We start from the raw sequence: 18,959 nt of genomic DNA on the forward strand, positions 1-18,959 counted from the left end.
TTTGTGGCTTATCAGTGGACATCGTTTGTAGCCTCAATTTAAAAAAATCTAGGGCATCCTTTGACTGCTTTAGTCAGAGACCTTTCTGCAAGCAGTGCCAGACGCCTTGCTGTGAATGCTGTGGTTTTACTTGATGCGTGTCAGCTGTGTTTGAACTTTCCATCTTTTAAACCATGAACTGTGTTTAAAACTTGCATTTGAACTCAATAGTAAGCGGGGGGGACACACATGGTTTACTGTAATTTTTAAGCAGGTAATTTTTAACAACTGGACGTTTGGAAGTGTTGGAAGGCCCCATGCAAGCTGTGGGACTTAAAGCAGTCGAAGGAAGCACTAAGAAGCGGGAACTACAGCTGTCTTTTTAGCATCTCATCTGAACGACAGGCAGGAGACAGCCAGGGCCGGCCTTCCGCCGTGAGAGGTACCGAGGCGGAAGTGGAGGCGGGTCACCACCCCTCCCTCCGCCATGACAGGTACCGAGGCGGAAGTGGAGGCGGGTCACCACCCCTCCCTCCGCCATGACAGGTACCGAGGCGGAAGTGGAGGCGGGTCACCACCCCGCCCTCCGCCATGACAGGTACCGAGGCGGAAGGCCTTGCTCCGCCTCCCGTGACGGCTGAGGGGGCGGGCGGGCGGCTGCGTGCGGGCTTGTTTGCGACGTGGAGCCCGGCGGCGCGCAGGCGCGGGGCCGCCGTCCCCTCCCTCCCTTCCCCGCCGAGCCCGAGGCCGCCGGCCCCGCCGCCGCCGGGGAGCGGGCTCTGAGGGCGGGTCGCTCCCCGCCCGCCTCTGTGCTTGTGGCCCGGTGCCGCCGCCTCTGCGCGGGACCGGGCACCGCGGAGGATGAGCTGGTTCAACGCCTCGCAGCTGTCCAGCTTCGCCAAGCAGGCGCTGTCGCAGGCCCAAAAGTCCATCGACCGGGTGCTGGACATCCAGGCCGAGGAGAGCCCCTGGCCCGACGCCGTCATCCCCGACTACGGCGACGGTAAGCGTGGGGGACGGCGGGCGGCCGCTCGCCGTGCCCCCAGCCCCCCGGTGTGAGGCGGGCTCAGCCGCCTCGCCTCACGGCCTCCCGCCCGGCCCTCGCGGCGGGGCTGGCCGGGGCGGCGCCTTCCCGTCGCCCCTCTCTCCCCCTTCACCGGGGGCGGGGGGTTACACCCGTGGAGGTTGAACCGGCCCTCCCCGTCCACAGCCCGTTCTGCAACGCCTGGGGTACTTCTCGTCCTTCCCCCCCCTCACAGGCGAGGGAGGCTAACACTGATGAAAAGCTGAGGAAACCTCGGCACCACAGGCAACCAACCTGGTTGTTGTCACCAGTGTCGTGCTTCTGTTGCGTGGGTAGCACTGTGCTTCACACCCGTGTTTCTCAAGGCCTTATTTTTTTTTTTTGCCGAGGGGCTAACAGGCGGTAAAAACCGCTCAGGTAATAAAAAAAGGGGAAACTATGTTCTGAGGCATGTGGGGAGTCGCTTTTTGCGATAGAAGGAGCAGAGGAGAAGCTGAAAGTCTGCTCTGCATAAACCAAGTGAAGTTTTCCACTTTTTGTGGCCTTAAGTTCATAATCCTCCAACGTCTGTTGAAAGGAATGTGTTGGTGGAAAAATTGTCATGGCTTGGTTATGAGGAAGTGTCTCCGTTGTACGTGTGCTAATGTAGAACCTGAAAGAATCATCAGTCCTAAGTTACTGTTTGGAAATGAAAGAGTGAAAAGGAGCCCTCTTGCTGGAAACTTTTTTTCCCCTAAATAATACCTTAAAGAAAAGAATGAATGAAGAAAAGGGTGGGAAACTTAAGTCATCTGGAATAAGTGTCCTTATTGCAACTATATCTAGGAGAAATGTATGTGTTTGTAGGAAGAGGTTATTTCCAGGTATACCCACAGCAGAGTTGGACTTCTGAAAATTGAAAGCTGTAACAATTGAAAGTGTTTCCTAGTTGGTTGCTCATCAATGCGTAGGGTCAGTTTTCTGTGTCTTCGTCCTTTTGTGGGAACAAGGGCTTGGCAGTCACATAGTCCAGTGTCGTCTTAAATTACCAGAATTGTTGATAGAAGACTGTGTCATGCTTAGTTTCTTAAAACTTTAGGCTTGTCCAAACCATTTTTTAATTTAATTTATATCTTAGTATTTATAGTAGTGCTGTAGTTTGTAAGGAAAGCAGCAAAGATCAGCCTGCATCTGTTTTTCAGGGAAAACATACTTGTTTTTAAAAGAAGTTAAAATATTTTCTGAATGTTACAGTTCACTCACAGGGCTTTTTCTGAAGTTATTGAATCATGGACAAAGTGGTAATAAATCAGCTGTTTGTAGTATTTTTGGCAAGGAGAGCAGTAATTACCTGAATTTGAGATCTCGAGGCCAATAGCTATTGACACTTTCTGAAAGTGGTAGTCTGCTTTAAATACTATAACTCGGCATTTTTTAGTAGATGCTGCTGTATAAAGTGAGCTTGTTTTTAGTAGCCTGAAATAGTTATGTTATCCAGATTATGTTTGTAGGTACAAAATCAAATCAGTTATTTGGTTTTTTTTTTCTTTCTTACTTGGGATGCTACTGAAATTTGATGCTGAAATTCTTATTATCCTTGCTGTTGACAAGTCCTGGAAAACCTGGAAGAAATACAATGATAGGAACTGTTGATGTTTTTTTAGGGCAGCTTCAGAACTAATCAGTATTTCTCCACAGGAGAAGAAAACTATCACCTTAGCTGGTCTGCTGGCAATGTGTGTTGTCGGCTTCATGCTGTTGCTTGGTGTGTGAGGAAAAATATGAAGCCTGTTGCAAACTGAAAGGGCAAGAACCCTTCTTATAGTGTAAATTCTACAAATACTTAAAGCTTTTTTTCCCCTGTTTTCTGTAACGGTGTGTGAAGTGTTTGTCTGTATGCTACTGGCAGATAACTTTTAAGACCACTAATTGTTTCCTCCTTTTGTAATCTGTATAATTCTCTACATTTAAACTACATTTTTTCAGATTGTTTTGCTTAGCTTCCTCTCACTATAGGAAGCAGGAGGCCACATTCCCTTTCGCTTGTTCCGTTTGCAAAGTAAATACTTGCTTTTTGTGCCCAAATAGGCTTCAGGCTTGCCCCTATAGCTTTCAGAATGCTGTATGGGCTTGTTTCCTCTTCCCAGGCATTTCTCCATCTTCTTTCTGAAATTCTCACTCTTGGATTTACTGGTGCAACTTGTGTATGATTTCCTTCCACCTTTATTTAAGTTACTGTTTAAGAGGGAGGGAGCAAGTTGGTTCCATTCAGGTATTCCTACTTTCTAGAGGTATCTGTGTCCACCTTAAGTCTTAGAATTACTTTGTGTCTCCCTTAAGCTTCTTTTGCTTTGTCTGAAAATCAGTTCCAAGCTTTGTAAGGAAGTAGTAATGAAAATGATGCTGATTGTGATCATGTACAATATTTGCTTTAAGTTACATGGTATTGAAAACATTTTTTCTGAACTGTCGTATCTAAAAAGACAAATACTGAAAAAACCCACATTTTAAGTGTTCTTGGCCTCTCTCTTTTTTTTTTTTTTTCCCTCTTTTTAGGAACAAATTCTCTCATAAGTGGAGGATGGGATACATCTTCCTGGCGCTTAAGTTCAAATACAGAACCACAGAATCAGCCAATATCACCAACAGCAATTACTAAGCCAGTGAGGAGGACGGTAGTAGATGAATCTGAAAACTTCTTCAGTGCCTTTCTCTCTCCAACAGATGTTCAGAGTATACAGAAAAATCCAGTGGTGTCCAAACCTCCAGCCAAATCACAGCGACCCAAAGAGGAGGTGAAAAGCACTTCAAAGGAGTCTCAACACCCCAGTCAGCTAGAAGTACCAGTGACAACAGAGGCAGAAGTGAAGGATTCCTCTGTAGCTGTCCTAGTGGACTTGAAAAAACTCGATATTCCCAAGGAGAAATTGGAAGAGAATTCTCTGCTTAAATCTAATGCCAAGCCTGAAGAAAGCACAAATGAAGTTACTGACAAAAAGGTGTCTGCTCTAAATTTGGAAGTACCTGAAGATGCTCTTAATGAAAAATCCAGCATAGGAGGGGATGCAATGGGAGGTGCACCGGATGGCACTTCGCAGCCTCTTAATGCAGGTACAAAAGACATGGGTTTGGAAACTAAGGAGCGGAAGACTGAGGACAGGCAAAGCAATACGCCTTCACCTCCAATTAGCACTTTCTCCTCGGGGACATCTACAACTAGTGATATTGAAGTGCTGGACCATGAAAGTGTAATAAGTGAGAGCTCAGTAAGTTCAAGACAAGAAGCTGCAGATTCAAAATCCAGTCTTCATCTAATGCAAACATCATTTCAGCTTTTATCTACATCTGCCTGTGCGGATTATAATCGTTTAGATGACTTTCAAAAAATGACAGAGAGCTGCTGCTCCTCTGATGCTTTCGAAAGAATTGATTCATTTAGTGTACAGTCTTTAGATAGTAGAAGTGTAAGTGAAATAAATTCAGATGATGAGTTATCAGGCAGGGCTTCTGCTTCAGCATCTGTTGCTGTCAGTCCTTCTGCGCCAAAGACAGAAACTGTTGATGCCCAGAAAAGTAAATCTGAAAACTTGAATGACACTCCTGTTTTACATGCTGAGGAAGCTGAGATGGAAGAGAGTGGGAGAAGTGCAACCCCTGTTAATTCTGAGCAGCCAGATGTTTTGGTTGCTACTGTGCAAAATGTTGAAGAACAGGTTGTGAAAGAGGAGACTGAGCTGCAGCAGGATGCTGTTGAAAAATTGTTAGAAGAGGATGCTGAAAAGCAAGCGCTTAAAAAGGTAACTGTAGAACATGTTTTGCAAACACACCCTTTAATTACAAATGAAACTCCTGTCATCTCCTTAGATAGGAATTAGCTTCACCTTATTTGAATGAATTAATTGATGCTGAACTACCTTACCTTGTAGAAGTCTGTCCTTGGTATTCTGCAGTGGAATAATACTGGTGAAATTTCTGGTCAAATGGTTTTGGATTTCACCTAATCTACCTAGTTATCATTACTGTGAATTGTGAGTAGTAGTGCTAGCAAACAGGAAGCCCTGATAGGTCAAATGTGTAATTTTAATTCCTTGGTGCAATTTTTTTTTCTGTGAAAGGTGGAAGAGATTCCTTTAAGTATTTTGATTTGAATTATGAAGCTAAAAGCCTTTAGTATTTTGGCAATAATCAGGATAAGATTTTGCAAGCGTTTTTTTCCATGGACTTACAAACTGTCAAAATTTGATTATGTTCCAGGAGCATTGTGCATGTTCTTTGAGGATAGCAGTAGTTAGTCTAAATAAGGCCTTTTTACTAGACAAATTAATGTTTGTTTTTAGCAGAAATAATCTTTCCTTTTAAAAAGAAGGTACGCTAGGCTTTTTAATGAAGATGATGAGCATAGTTCTGGATAGCGAATAGATTAAAAGAAATTTGTATGGCTAGTTTAGATAGATGGAATGACTAGAAATGTGACGAAGTAGGATGCTCAAGTGTGTGGAAGGCTAGACTGGAGCTTTGAAGTAGTGTGTTTTGCCCAGTTCTGCCAGTGTATTGTGTACACTATCTTTTTTCCATTTTCTTGATCACCTTTCTGTACCTCTATGTGTATTTTTAAATTTTGAGCTCCTTTGACATGTGTTTTGCTCTGTTTCTTTGCATTTTGCTTTGCTCATAGTCTGTGTGCCTAGTATGTGACATAAATGGGCCATACTCATGGCCTTGCGCTGTAAGCATGTTTGCAATACTGATGCTGTTTCTGATAGTAATAAGGGAAAAGCAATTGCTTATGGGAGTTCATAAAACCCCAATGTAATCTGTGTTTTAAGAAAAGCATTCTTTTGTGTAAATCGTACAGAACATCAGTGTAAATTCCTTAAGGAGATACAAAGCCATGGACTGTTATCCATAAGTTTTTCTAACTTAAATGGTTATATATGTTGTGGGAAATAGTGATAATGGACCACAGCAAATTTTCTCTTTCATTGGCCAAATTGAGCTACACTTACAAAATCTATTTCATTTGTTTATATTTCTATATTTGCATGTATGTCTGTGTTACTTCTCTTATATTTAGCTTTCAAAAATCTGATATTAAGAAATGATTCTGATGTGAGCTAAGAGCTCTTGACCCTGTCTGGAAGTTTTCTTCCCTCATCTTATCATGTTCTGCTCTTGGGGCTAATGTTTCACAGAAGAGATCTTCCACTGTAAATTATTCTGTGATTCTGTAAAGAGTGGTTGTAAGGAACATTGGGAGTCTTAATAGTTAATATTAGCTATAGTTTCATAGGCTATCAGCTCTCTTTAAAAACTTTATAATTAAATATAACTGTTGATGATTTTGTTGAGGAACTTAGCTGAGCCCAGGTGTGCTTACTTAGTAGGATTTCCACACCTGTAGAAAACGGGTGTCTTGTGTTTATATATTGCTTAGTTCTAAGTTAATGTGGTAGAAACATGGTAATCTTCACTGACTTTTACCTCAAATTCCTAAAAACGTTGACAAGTTCAGCTTTAAATAGTGTTGGGAGGGAATGGTGGGGGGAAAGGGGAAGCCTGCCCCTCTTGTGTTTTAATTGTCCCATTCATCTGATCTTTATCTGTAAAAACATTGTCCAGATGATTGATTCATTAACTGAGAAACTGGAGAAGAGGGAAATACAGTTATTAAGTACTAGTAAAGAAAAGGCGCGCCTGGAAGAAGCTTATGATAACCTAAAAGAGTAAGTATGAAAATATACACAGTAGTGGGTGTAACTGTAACTTTACTGTAATACAATCAGTAGACAATATTGTAAAACAAATAGCTTTATAACTAGAACAAAGGTTGCAAGGGATGTGCAGTGTTTGGGAAAGGTGGAAATAATAATTGCATGTGCTGTGATGGTATTTTTTTAGAGACACATTATTTCTTGGGGCCAAAATCTCTTTTGGGAAGAGGCTAGTGAAAGATTTTTCAGTAAGTAAGAAGTAGGAATGACAAACAGATGTGTAGAGTCAGACTTGGTTATTAATAAAGATCTTTGTTATAAGACTGGATTCGGCTAATAAGGGAGACTGACTTTTCTGATACACATGGATGAATCTGATTTACTAAGTAATTTGCTGACAAAAATGTAGGCAGTGAAAGTGTGGTAGAAGGGCTGGTTGTAGGGAAAAATCTGAATACATTATTTAATTCAGTTTAAATTAGAAGGAAAAAAATTAAGAGTTAGATTTACCAGTTTACTGATCAAATATCAAGTTCAAAAATTTACAGATAAAATGCGAAGGTATTATTTGATGACTAAATTGATCTTAACTTAAAAAATTTGCCCTGTATATGATACAGACTATGGTTAATCAGAAAGAACTTGACTAAGGGGCAAAACATTTAAGGTAAATCAAGCATTTAATTGTTTTCATGGGTAAATTACTGAATTAATAAAGATCTTTGAGTACTTCTAATATGGATGCGTTTTTTTGACTTCTGGTTAATGTGTAAAATAATAATAAAAAAAACCCCAAAACACATTTTAAAAGCATTTAAGACAACCTGTTGCAAACTGCTTAGAATGTCACATAACCGTGCAACTGTTCTGAAATATTAATTTTAAATGTAGTGAAATGTTTAGAATGAAAGAAGAGAGCAGTAGCCTTTCATCTCTTAAAGAGGAGTTTGCTCAGCGAATTGCGGATGCTGAAAAGAAGCTCCAGCTAGCCTGCAAAGAAAGAGATGCAGCTAAAAAGGTAATCTGGCTTTTTAGTGAAGTTAATGTTTATTATTTTAGAATGCAGTTGAATTTCTTGAGGTCAATTCATAAAAATTAAGCTAGGGAAAAGCATGAGACTGGCAGGTGCTGTCTCATGGTATTAGTAACTAGCATAAGGTGATTCTAGCTGCCCAGGCTGCTTGTTATTTCCTTGTGTTGACACATGTATTCTTGCAGCTGTGTTGTGAACCAAATTAGCAAACTCATTTAAGTTAAAGTTAGCCTGGTTTGGGGAGGGGGGGGAAGGTTTAAGGTCTGCTCTCATTTACCTTGTACCCCTATTGCATTTGCATTGGTGTGCGGGAGAAGAACAGCCTGGGGATGTGGGGAAGTGGTGTGAAGTATGGGAGTGGCTTGTTTAGAGGATTAACTGGTAGGAAAATTAAGGACTGATGACAGACTGGTTTGGAATGAGCAAAGAAGACTGCAGCAACAAAGTTTATGGAGTTTAAATGTTCTTGACCTGGTGTCACAGCATTAAATTTCTCTAGCTTACTGCTAGTCTGCAAAAAGTAAACTCAGTCTGTAACTGGAAAAAAAAATATTTTTCACAGTTGTTTTGTCACTGTATGTGTCACTGTTGGCACAGTGGTAAGTTGAAATAGAAAAATTATCTGATACCTGTGTGCAAATACAACAGTTTGTTTTTACTATATTGCAAAAGTTTAAAGTATAGAAATTGAAGTGGAAGGAGGAATTGGAACAAATTGTGCAGAGAATTTATGGAGTCTCAATCCTTGGAGGTTTATAAAACTTGACAGAATAAAGCTCTGAGCAATCTGATTTGATCAGATAATCCCCAGAGTTCCCTTCCAACCTAAATTGTTTTCAAAGAAAAGCCTTTTGAGAGGGAGGGGAGAACAAAAAAGTGGTCAGTGTAACTTACTGTGCGTTTTTCCTTAAATATAATTTAATAAATAGTCCTAAGTATTTTATCCTATTATTTAGGAAGTAAAGACTGTTAAAGAAGAATTGGCTACTAGGCTTAATACCAATGAAACTGCTGAATTGCTGAAAGAAAAAGAAGAGCAAATCAAAGGATTAATGGAGGAAGGTGAGAATTAATATTTCTTTTAATAGTATAAATTTGTAGAATAATTTGAAATGTACAGCCTTCACATACGAGCCTTCTTTATGTAGGTGGAAAAAAAAACCCCATTATTTGAAGCATGTTAGATGTTTCTGAACATTTGAACCATTGTTGTGGTTTAATTCCAACCAGCAACTAAGCACCACACAGCTGCTTTTTCACTCTCCCCACCCAGTGGGATGGGGGAGAGAATCAGGGAAAAAAAAGTAAAACTTGTGGATTGAGATAAAGACAGTTTAATAGTACAGAAAGGAAGAAAATAATAATAATAAACGAATTAGAATATACAAAACAAGTGGTGCACAATGCAATCGCTCACCACTTGCTGGCTGATGCCCAGTTAGTTCCCGAGCAATGACCCGCCCCTCCTGGCCAACTCTCCCAGGTTTATATACTGGGCATGATGTCACATGATACAGAGTACCCCTTTGGCCAGTTTGGGTCAGCTGTCCTGGCTGTGTCCCCTCCCAAATTCTTGTGCCCCTCCAGCCTTGCTGGCTGGGCGTGAGAAGCTGAAAAATCCTTGGCTTGGTATAAACACTACTTAGCAGCAACTGAAAACATCAGCGTGTTATCAACATCATTCTCATACTAAATCCAAAATGTAATACTATACCAGCTACTATAAAGAAAATTAACTTTATTCCAGCTGAAACCAGGACAAGCATTTAGTTAATAGCAAAGAGCAACAGGAGGGATCAGTCAAATGCAGATGGCTAGAGGGGTACTTTCTGCAGCATGCATTAAAAGGTGCTGTGAGATAAAACCAGCATGCGGTGCAATGCTCCATGTTCCATTCAGCAGAAATCTAGCTAGGGCATTGTTCAAGGCATTTCTACAGTGTCTCACTTACTACTTTTTAATTTTGGAAGTAAAATGCAGTTACTAAATGAACAGGCCATTTTGGTTTTTTTCCTGATACGATGAGCTCATTTGCTTTACTTTCAAAGCCCTTCATTGTCTATCCTGTCTTACTATAGCTTAGTGTAGCAAGGTTATCTCAGGATAAGGTAGATTTAAAACTTAAGAACTTGCATGAAAAAATGTAAGAGTAAGTATTTCTGTACATAATTGGTTATTATTTTCACGGGACTGAATAGCAGGGCAGGGTGTGAATAGAGAGAGTTTATAGAATAACAGCAATATGCACTAGCTTTATGTTCATTTTCTTCACAGGAGAAAAGCTTTCCAAACAGCAGCTGCACAATTCCAACATCATTAAGAAATTAAGAGCCAAAGAGAAAGAGAGAGAAAATACTAACACAAAACAGAACAAAAAGATTAAGGAATTGGAAGAGGAGTTGCAGCATTTAAAACAAGTGAGATATTTGGGATTTTTTTTTTTAAAGCTGCAGAGTAACCTTTTCAGGAGGCTTTAGATAGACTGATACTTTTTTCTTTTCTGGGAGACTTCTCTTTTTAATATTATTGGAACACTGAGATGTGATTTCTGTGTGTGTTCTCAGAGCAGTTTAAAACTGTGGTCAGGTATCTTTCCAGCTGCTTGTTTGCACTTGCACTGCTGGTTATCAGGTGGGCTGACCAAATTCAGTACACTAAATTTTAGTTGGAAGACTTGTACCAGCAAAATTTGGGCAGTTTTTTTGCTCAGTTAGTGATTGAATCAAGACCTTACAAGCAGCAGGCCCAGTATGAGGAAGTATGTGAAACTGTGGTGAAGAAGAGCCCCCTCCTCTGGGGAAGATGGGGGAGCAAAACCTTTCTCTTTTGGTGAAGTGTTAGATTGGCTTAGTCATTTTGTGTTACTTTGTCCTGAACTGGTTGCCACAGTTGTCATTGTCCTCAGACGGCGTTGTCTACCTTGTGTACTGGGATTAGTCTCATGCTTCTTGTTTGTGCTCTAATAGGTGCTTGATGGCAAGGAAGACCTTGAGAAGCAGCATCGAGACAGCATTAAACAACTGAACAGTGTTGTAGAGCGACAAGAAAAGGATCTTGCTAAACTTCAGGCGGAGGTGGAAGATCTTGAAGAACGGAACAGAAGTGTCCAGGCAGCACTTGACAGTGCATACAGGTAAGCATATGTTTGTGTGCCTGTCTTCAACCATACATTCAGCTTCTATGTCTATTTCTTGTGCAGTGCTTGTGAAATATTAATATATAACAAAGTTATTCGCAAAGTCACTGTTGGCATTGTATAAACTGTAAGTGCATTGCTTCCTCTCCTCCCCAGGGAACTTGCAGATCTTCATAAAGCTAATGCAACAAAGGACAGTGAGGCACAAGAAGCAGCCCTAAGTCGGGAAATGAAGGCAAAGGAAGAGCTTGGATTAGCTCTGGAGAAGGCCCAGGACGAGGCTCGGCAGCAACAAGAAACTTTAGCAATTCAGGTGGGTCTTAAATGCAGTGAATAAATCTTTCCATTGAACAAATGAGTGTAGTTGGATGGTGTGTGCATGTGATGTAACGAACCAGATGCAATACAAGGTGGAACTTAATTTTGTGTATTTAGCAAATATCCAATAGATTTCATTCCTGTGGACTTGTTCAGTCTTTAGTAGTAGTTGTGCTAAGCTTTAAAGTATTAATTTTATTTAAAAATACTTTTAATTTTACTTGTCTAAATAAAATGACTTTGACAGGCTCTATGTTGTTTGTAGTGCTCTTACCATGATGCAAAGTTCAAGAAATTTAGTTGAACAAAATTTTTAGTGATAATTCAGTGTAACTATTTCTGTGCATGCAAAACATAAGCCTTTAACTTGTAAACAGATATACCCTGTCTAACAGTGTTTAAAAATGTTATAGGACTGTAGCAACAAATAGGTGGTACTATAACTTTTGGCAATAGATTAGTGATGATGTCTTGTTTATTTAGGTGGCGGACCTGAGGCTAGCACTGCAACGTGCAGAACAGCAGGCAGCAAGAAAAGAAGACTATTTACGCCAGGAAATTGGTGAACTACAACAGGTGCTATGGCAAATAGATGATGCCAACTTTTATCTGCAAGGCGGGCTTCTAAAAACTGAAAAGAAAATGCTATCATGACATTAATAGCCTGAAAGAGAGCCTTTGTTTTCCTGCTTACCTGTGGTATATGTCCTGTGTAGAACAACAATAAAAATACGAAAGGAAGTGGTTTTTTAATCACTTACTGAAAACAAAATCCTAATTTTTTTTTTATGATGCCTTGGAAATGGAATGCTGTCCTTTCAGTATAAGACAAAGTACAGCCATTAAGTTTGTGCTAGTCCTCTAAAATTGCTAGCAAATATGTTTTGAATGACTTTTTAGCTGCTGCTTAAGAGTATTTTTATTAAGGTCCAGAAGATAGGTTGTTGCCAAAATCAAGTGATGTCCAGAGGACTGGACATTTCTGGGCCATTGCTTTATCATGTGTCTAGAAATGTTAAGCTGCTGTCTTGGAATTTCACACTTTACTCTGAGTTTGATCACATGAATTTTAGAATGTAAAGCAACTGTCAAGCAGTATTTTTAGAATGTAAAGCAACTGCTATGTGTTTAGCTGAATTCTATATCAATCTTTCAATCCATCATATGATATTAAAGCTTAATTATATTTAATTTGTGATTTCAGAGACTCCAAGAAGCAGAGAGCCGGAACCAAGAACTAAGTCAAAGTGTTACGTCTGCTACACGGCCACTTCTCCGGCAGATAGAAAATCTGCAAGCCACGCTGGGAGCACAAACCTCTGCGTGGGAAAAACTGGAGAAGAACCTTTCTGACAGACTTGGTAAGATGTTTTTAGCTTTCACTGAACTGTGAGACTCTTGATGAAGATGTGAGATGGCTGAAGGTAAATGAAAAGGGCTTGACGCTTGGCCAAAGTGTAGGTGGTGGATCAGGAGAGGTGAGCACAAAATGATTTCCCTAAGGAAATGGTATGTGGGGTATTCTGCCAAGGTTCTTGGACAGGCAATTCACGGATTGTTTTTAAAACACAGTGTAACATAAGATTGTAAGGTAGAGGTGTTAAGGTGTACATGTTCTTACAGCATCTAAAGGAAAGATGGACCTTGAGACACTGAAAGTATACCAGCATTTTCAGTTGTCAAGCCTAGTGCTTAGATTCTGTATTGTAAAGGTTGTAATCATTTACTTACCTAACTGCATAGATAATGAGACATATATTTGTTGATACAGTAGTAATCTAATATTTTAAATGAAAAATGCATAAAATGCCCAAAGTTGGACCCAGAGAAATTACTTCCTTTCTGGAGGCAATCTGTAGTTGTATATTGCATTCTGAAAGAGCATGAAGTCTCCTTGTTCTGTGTTGCTTTGATCCTCTAATTGTATGGTGGAAAATATTTAATTTCCTTTACAACAGAAAACAGATTTTTTTAAAAGAAAAATAGTTGCATATAAAAAAAAATCAATTGCCATTTTGATGCATAAAAAAATGGCCCATATTATAGATGTTTGATCAAAAAAAGTTAAATTCCATTTTCTTCTGTACTTTAATACTAGGCGAGTCTCAAACTCTTCTAGCAGCAGCTGCTGAGAGAGAACGGGCTGCTACAGAAGAACTTCTTTCTAATAAAATTCAGATGTCTTCTACTGAATCTCAGAATAGTCTTTTAAGACAAGAAAATACACGCCTTCAGGCTCAGCTAGAAGTGGAGAGAAGCAGATTGAAGAAAATGGAAAATGAAAATAGTAGGTGAGTTACATTTCTGGTTAACAGCATCTCTCAAAATTGTAGTGAAATGGAGTAAGCTATCTCTTAATAACCATCTGCAGCAGATCTCTTTGCAAGTTGGAAGACTTGGTTCTTTTGAGTGTTGATGTGACTGTGCAAAATGTTGATGGCTATTGATAAAAGTTGCCCATCTTGTTAAGGGTATTTTGTTTCATGCTAAAGATTGAAGCATGTTACTTTCATAATGTTTTAAAGCCTTGAAGCTATGTTTGTTTTAATAGTACCTGAATCTAAAGTAAACACAGAATACTTATTTACTGACTTTCCCTACCTCTTTCTTCAATGTAGGTATGAGGTTGAACTAGAAGGGCTCAAAGATGAGTATGCGAAAACCTTGGAAGATGCGAAGAAAGAAAAGGTATTGTCTACTTCAGCTTTTATCTATGTTATTGTTGAAGTCTGAGCTAGCAGGAGGTTAACAACCTGTATTTATTTTTGTAGACGCTGCTAGCTACTCAGTTAGAAATGGAGAAGATGAAAGTTGAACAGGAAAGAAAGAAGGCAATTTTTGTGCAAGAAGCAGCAAAGGAGAAGGTACCACAACCTAACATATCTGTTCTATCTTATTGATACTGTCATTATTTTAGTAGATATCTAGAACCTGAAACTGTCACAAGCAACAAAGTGGACTTAGAGCTGTACAGTATATACTGTCAGCCTAGGCATTAGGGACTTGGCTTTCTCTTTGTGACAACTTTTTTTTTCCAGTGACATAAGTGCTTGTGTTATACTCAATGAAATGAGTCTTGAGTAATAGTCTATTTAACCTGAGAAGAGATAAAATATGGATAATGATTGTTTTAATCTTCAGATTTTTTTTAATGCTCTTGGATTCGTTTTCTTCTGAAGCTACTTGGTTTTTTTGCTTAGACTACTAGCATTGCTTTCACTGAATTCCTGTTTTGCGTTTCACATGACTGTGTGATGTACTACATGCTTTCCAGCTTAAGTCACAAGTCACAGAACAGTCCTCAATAGTCGGTAACTTTGTTACTGCTAATTAGCAGTTGCTATTCAAGTAAAACTGTTTCTATTACTGGTTTCTTACCATCTCCAGTTCTAAAATCCAAGTGCTTTATCCTTCAGAGGCTAGCACGCTTTAAGATGCTGCCTGTAAAAAGAGGTCAGTCTGTTTGGAGTGTATATCAGTAAGGTATTAGCATGTGAGAAATCTCAGAATTTAACTCATACACTTAATAATAAAAAAAAATGTAGTGTATTAATGTGCATTCTAAAAAGAGACATGCTTCTGAGTTTAGGATGTTGTTCCTGTGATAAATTTGGGCGTACAAAACTGCCTCTGAATCTCCCTTGGCTACTTGAAATTCTTTTGGTGTAATTTGCAACTTCTCTCTTTGTTTCCTGAAAAGTCTGAGAACTTGAACATAGGCTATAATTGTTAGTAGCACAGAAATTCTTTATTGTTGAACTTTCATATGTTTTAGGGATGGGGGAAGGGGAAAGGTTATCTGTCACATTGCGTTCTATAGTTGGTGGTGGAAAAGGGCAGTCTGTTCTTTACAGAATCTGTCTTTCACCGTCTTGCAAACTTTTTTCCTTATCTAACTGGTGGTGTTTTATTTTTTTATTTTTTTTTTAAAGGATCGGAAGTCATTTACGGTTGAAACTGTTTCAAGTACTCCAACTATGTCACGCTCTAGTTCCATAAGTGGAGTTGACATGGCAGGTCTTCAGACATCTTTCCTCTCACAGGTATCATGTATCAGTTATATTGGCTTTTTTTTTTTTTTGACAGACTGTTTTCTTTCCTCTTCAGGAAGTTTCATTAATGTAGAAAATGACTCTTCAAGAGTATATTGGCCTTAGAAAAGGTAATTCCTATGCAGAAACATCTAAAACCTGCTTACAAGATAGATGTCTATGAATGTAAAACATCTGTGAAAGACAGTGTGAAACTACAAGTCTTATTGCAGAGTAATATATACATGTATTGGTGCTGAGTTCACATGTCTGATTTCATCTAGAATAATTGAGTAACACTAGTAGGAGTCAACTCAATTGATCTATTTTTACTAGCAACTCTGGTTTAGGGCACAGCCCTGCTCCGTAGGCTTTTGTGGTCTGTGTGAAGTCCACTGCTTCTGCTGCTTCCCTGTGGATGTGGTTATCAATGTCCAAGTTAAATGGCGGTTGTATAGGTGACATGAGAACTTGCCAGTAAGGAGATATCTCAAATTGTAGCTATTCACCTTAAGCTTTTGTTTTAAAAACAAACTTTAAGCATTGAAATGCTTGCCTAGTGACAGTATAATTTAAAATCTTAAATGATGTAATACTTCAGGGGAGGAAAGATTCCAAAGTGTGCACGTTTTTGTCTAATTTTAAGCTTCTCTAACCTTTTGTTTTTAGGATGATCCTCATGATCACTCATTTGGGCCAATAGCTACTAGTGGGAGCAATCTTTATGATGCTATAAGGATGGGAGCAGGTTCAAGTATAATTGAAAACCTTCAGTCACAGCTAAAACTAAGAGAAGGAGAGATTGCACATCTACAGGTACTGTAGTTACTCTTACATAACCAAACACAGCATTTGTAAGTGTAAATACTAATACAGTCATTATTATATTGTTAGGTTTATATTCAAAAAGCTTGGTATCTCTCCTCATAGCAGAATGCATTCACTCTTCCCCTTTTTATGACAATTCTGTTAACTGGAACAGCCGCTGGAGGTGTGTGTAGGGACGAGCAAGAGAAGGATTTGTTGCTTCCTTTTTTGTTTTGGCAAGGACCTATCCAGCAAACTTGTCTATCTGAAAAAAGAAAAAAAAAAAAAAAGAAACCACTGATCAGAATTGAGAAGAAAGTAAGAGTGCTTCCAGGGTGTGCTCTTTCTTAGTCTGGCTCAAGAAAAAACCTTAATTACTGTATCAAAATATTTTGATATGGTGTTTTATAAATATGGCAAATTCTTTCCTCCTCCTAATTGTTAAAAGTGTTTACCTTAGCTGGAAATTGGAAACCTTGAGAAAACTCGATCGGTAATGGCAGAAGAACTGGTTAAATTAACAAACCAAAATGATGAACTTGAAGAAAAAGTGAAGGAAATACCAAAATTACGTGCACAGTTAAAGGTAAGTGTATTTCTGTTGTAAATCTGATGTAAAATTGACATACTTGGGGTGTTTTAGGAATACCCCTATCAATTTAGGATTATATTCAAATCTGTCCCTAATAATAAATGACTGAAGAGCCTGGGTTTGTTTTTTTTTATAGAAGAATCTGAAAATGCCTAGTCTATGACTAGGTAGTCACTTCAAAATGCAGTTGTTAGAAATGTGTGCTGCGTAAACTTGCATGCTAAATCAATGAGAGAACTTTTTTTTTTTTCTCATATAAGACACTTGTCTGGTAGTAGTCTTTTAGAGGAGGGGGTGTTTTGATAAATAGCATGGATTTGTGAGAGTTTAGTACAGAAGCTGAATGGGTATGCAGTACTGATATAGGTAATAGGACAAATATCTTAATCCTCTAAATGTTTAAGAACTTAAATTGAAATATTGGAAATAGTTCTGGAGTAATTCAAGAAATTATCATTGTTCTTTAAATGCAGAATGTTAAATTTTCCTAAGAAGCATTTCACAAACTGTGGTCATTGCTGTGGTAAAACTTTGTGCAGCTTGCTAACTGTTCTTTAATGCTTATAGCAGTTGAACTTCAAGGTGCTTCAGTGCATCCTCTGAAGCCAGCACTAATTCTTTGTAGTCAAGGTTCTTTGTCTTTGGAATATCTTCCTTTTATATCTAGAGTATAAATCTAGCTGTATTCCGAGAGTCAAAGCATAAAATATTTTTGAAGAGTTTACTATGTGTTTCACTCTAAAGTAGTTATACTTTGATAAAATAATGCTACATTTACTTTCCCTAGTAGTGTAAAACACTATCCTAGCAGCAGCTTTTTTTAAGTTGAAAAACAGCTGGATAACAAACTACATATCCTTGCAGGATTTGGATCAAAGATACAATACAATTCTTCAGATGTATGGAGAGAAAGCAGAGGAAGCTGAAGAACTCCGACTGGATCTCGAAGATGTGAAAAACATGTACAAGACTCAGATAGATGAACTTTTAAAACAAAGACAAAATTAATTCCTGCTGGAACTCTTAACGTTATATGATAACAGATTGTAAAGATAATTGTTTATGTAAATGCTGAATTTAAATGTCTTGTAAAAACACCCCTGTATTATAGAAAGTGTGACTATATAATAGAGTTCATATGTTGACAAAAAAAATCAATGCTTTAAGTGTCTTGTACTGTCTGCAGTTAAATTATTTGTGCAATATTTAATTCTTTTTTTCTCAGTCATCCCTTTATTTAACTTTTTGCTAAACAGTGGACCATTTAACTTGTGAACAGTAGCAGAAATGATGATTGTTACCTTGTGAGACCAGCACTGGAAGGCATAAGTTTTACTAAAGCAGCCCTGGATTCATAAACTCTGTGTATCTATGAAAATGACATTAGAAGTCTTTTTTAAGTGTTCTTAATATGAGTTTTTCTAAAATCGCATCAGTAAATTTTTAATAACAAAAGAGCAATGGCTTGCTATCCTGTAGCATAATTGGTGGATATTTTTGTGACAGGAAAAATCTCATATTTGTACTCAACATCTGAACGTGTTAGGATCATAATTCTCTATTCTTGGGCAAATCAGATTAGTCTGACTATTTTACGCTAACTCCTCTAAGCAGAGTATGAGACTCAGATGAGGCTTTATAAATTACAGCTTCATCTTGTATATTGCTTGTGTGTTGTCTCATGAGCTGCCTAGAGACAGCAGCTCTGCTTGTAATTCTAAATGTTTAACACCAGAAATCTGAACTATTGCATATTTGTTCTAGATTTGGATGCTGATTTTTAACAGTAGCTAAAATAGTTCAGAAGAATGCAGAAAAATTATTTTATTTTTTTAAAATTAATTACTGCTGCTCTCATGGTTCCTTGTATAGCAGTAGCAAGGTTTGGAATTTTTTCAGAATTGTACTGTGACTTAATATAGTTTTCAAGCAAGTCTCCAGTGGCTGCAAAGTATTTCTCATGCCATTCCTTAAGCAAGGTATTGGTCAGATAGCATCCACATGGCTTGAAGTTTAGCTGCATTTTCAGTAATGTCAGAGGAAACGTTTGAATTGGACCCTTGGGAATGCTGAGAATCGGGAGAAGAAGCTTGCGTCTTCCTCTCTGCATTCCAGACAGCAAATATTTTGCTACATCTCAGAACTGTAGCTGTGATAGGTACTCGTGTGAAATACGTGGCAGTTGAAATTCTTTGCTTATCATACCATTGCCTCTATTGTGAGAGGTTTTTTTTTTTCACATCTGTGCCCACTGTAGTTTGTGTTAGAGAACTCTGTTCATGCTTGTGTATTCAGTGGCCTGAGAGAGATAAAGGATGGGAATGATGATAAATTGCTTCTGGAGAAAAG

The 18,959-nt window shown here is 38.7% G+C and overlaps 1 protein-coding gene across 1 annotated transcript; it reads left to right on the top strand.

Moving 5' to 3' along the window:
• The first annotated feature begins 700 nt into the window (after positions 1-700).
• TMF1 (TATA element modulatory factor 1) lies at positions 701-18,959 on the top strand. Its single transcript, XM_075052996.1, has 17 exons — positions 701-982; positions 3,539-4,779; positions 6,602-6,705; positions 7,585-7,711; positions 8,683-8,788; positions 10,001-10,143; positions 10,693-10,859; positions 11,019-11,175; positions 11,664-11,756; positions 12,385-12,541; positions 13,279-13,471; positions 13,799-13,868; positions 13,952-14,044; positions 15,113-15,223; positions 15,881-16,027; positions 16,479-16,604; positions 17,475-18,959. Exons 1-17 carry the CDS (start codon positions 841-843, stop codon positions 17,616-17,618), a joined length of 3,321 nt encoding a protein of 1,106 aa, XP_074909097.1. The 5' UTR covers positions 701-840; the 3' UTR covers positions 17,619-18,959.

The sequence above is a fragment of the Buteo buteo genome, chromosome 21, assembly GCF_964188355.1.
Source record: "Buteo buteo chromosome 21, bButBut1.hap1.1, whole genome shotgun sequence".
Lineage (NCBI taxonomy): Eukaryota > Metazoa > Chordata > Aves > Accipitriformes > Accipitridae > Buteo > Buteo buteo.

Bases quoted from the DNA above. Each gene is read 5' to 3' on its own strand.
- TMF1 (XM_075052996.1), top strand. From the start codon at position 841: ATGAGCTGGTTCAACGCCTCGCAGCTGTCCAGCTTCGCCAAGCAGGCG. The intron at 13,472-13,798 runs GTGAGTTACATT...TCTTCAATGTAG, and splicing joins ATGGAAAATGAAAATAGTAG to GTATGAGGTTGAACTAGAAG. The intron at 16,605-17,474 runs GTAAGTGTATTT...ATATCCTTGCAG, and splicing joins AATTACGTGCACAGTTAAAG to GATTTGGATCAAAGATACAA.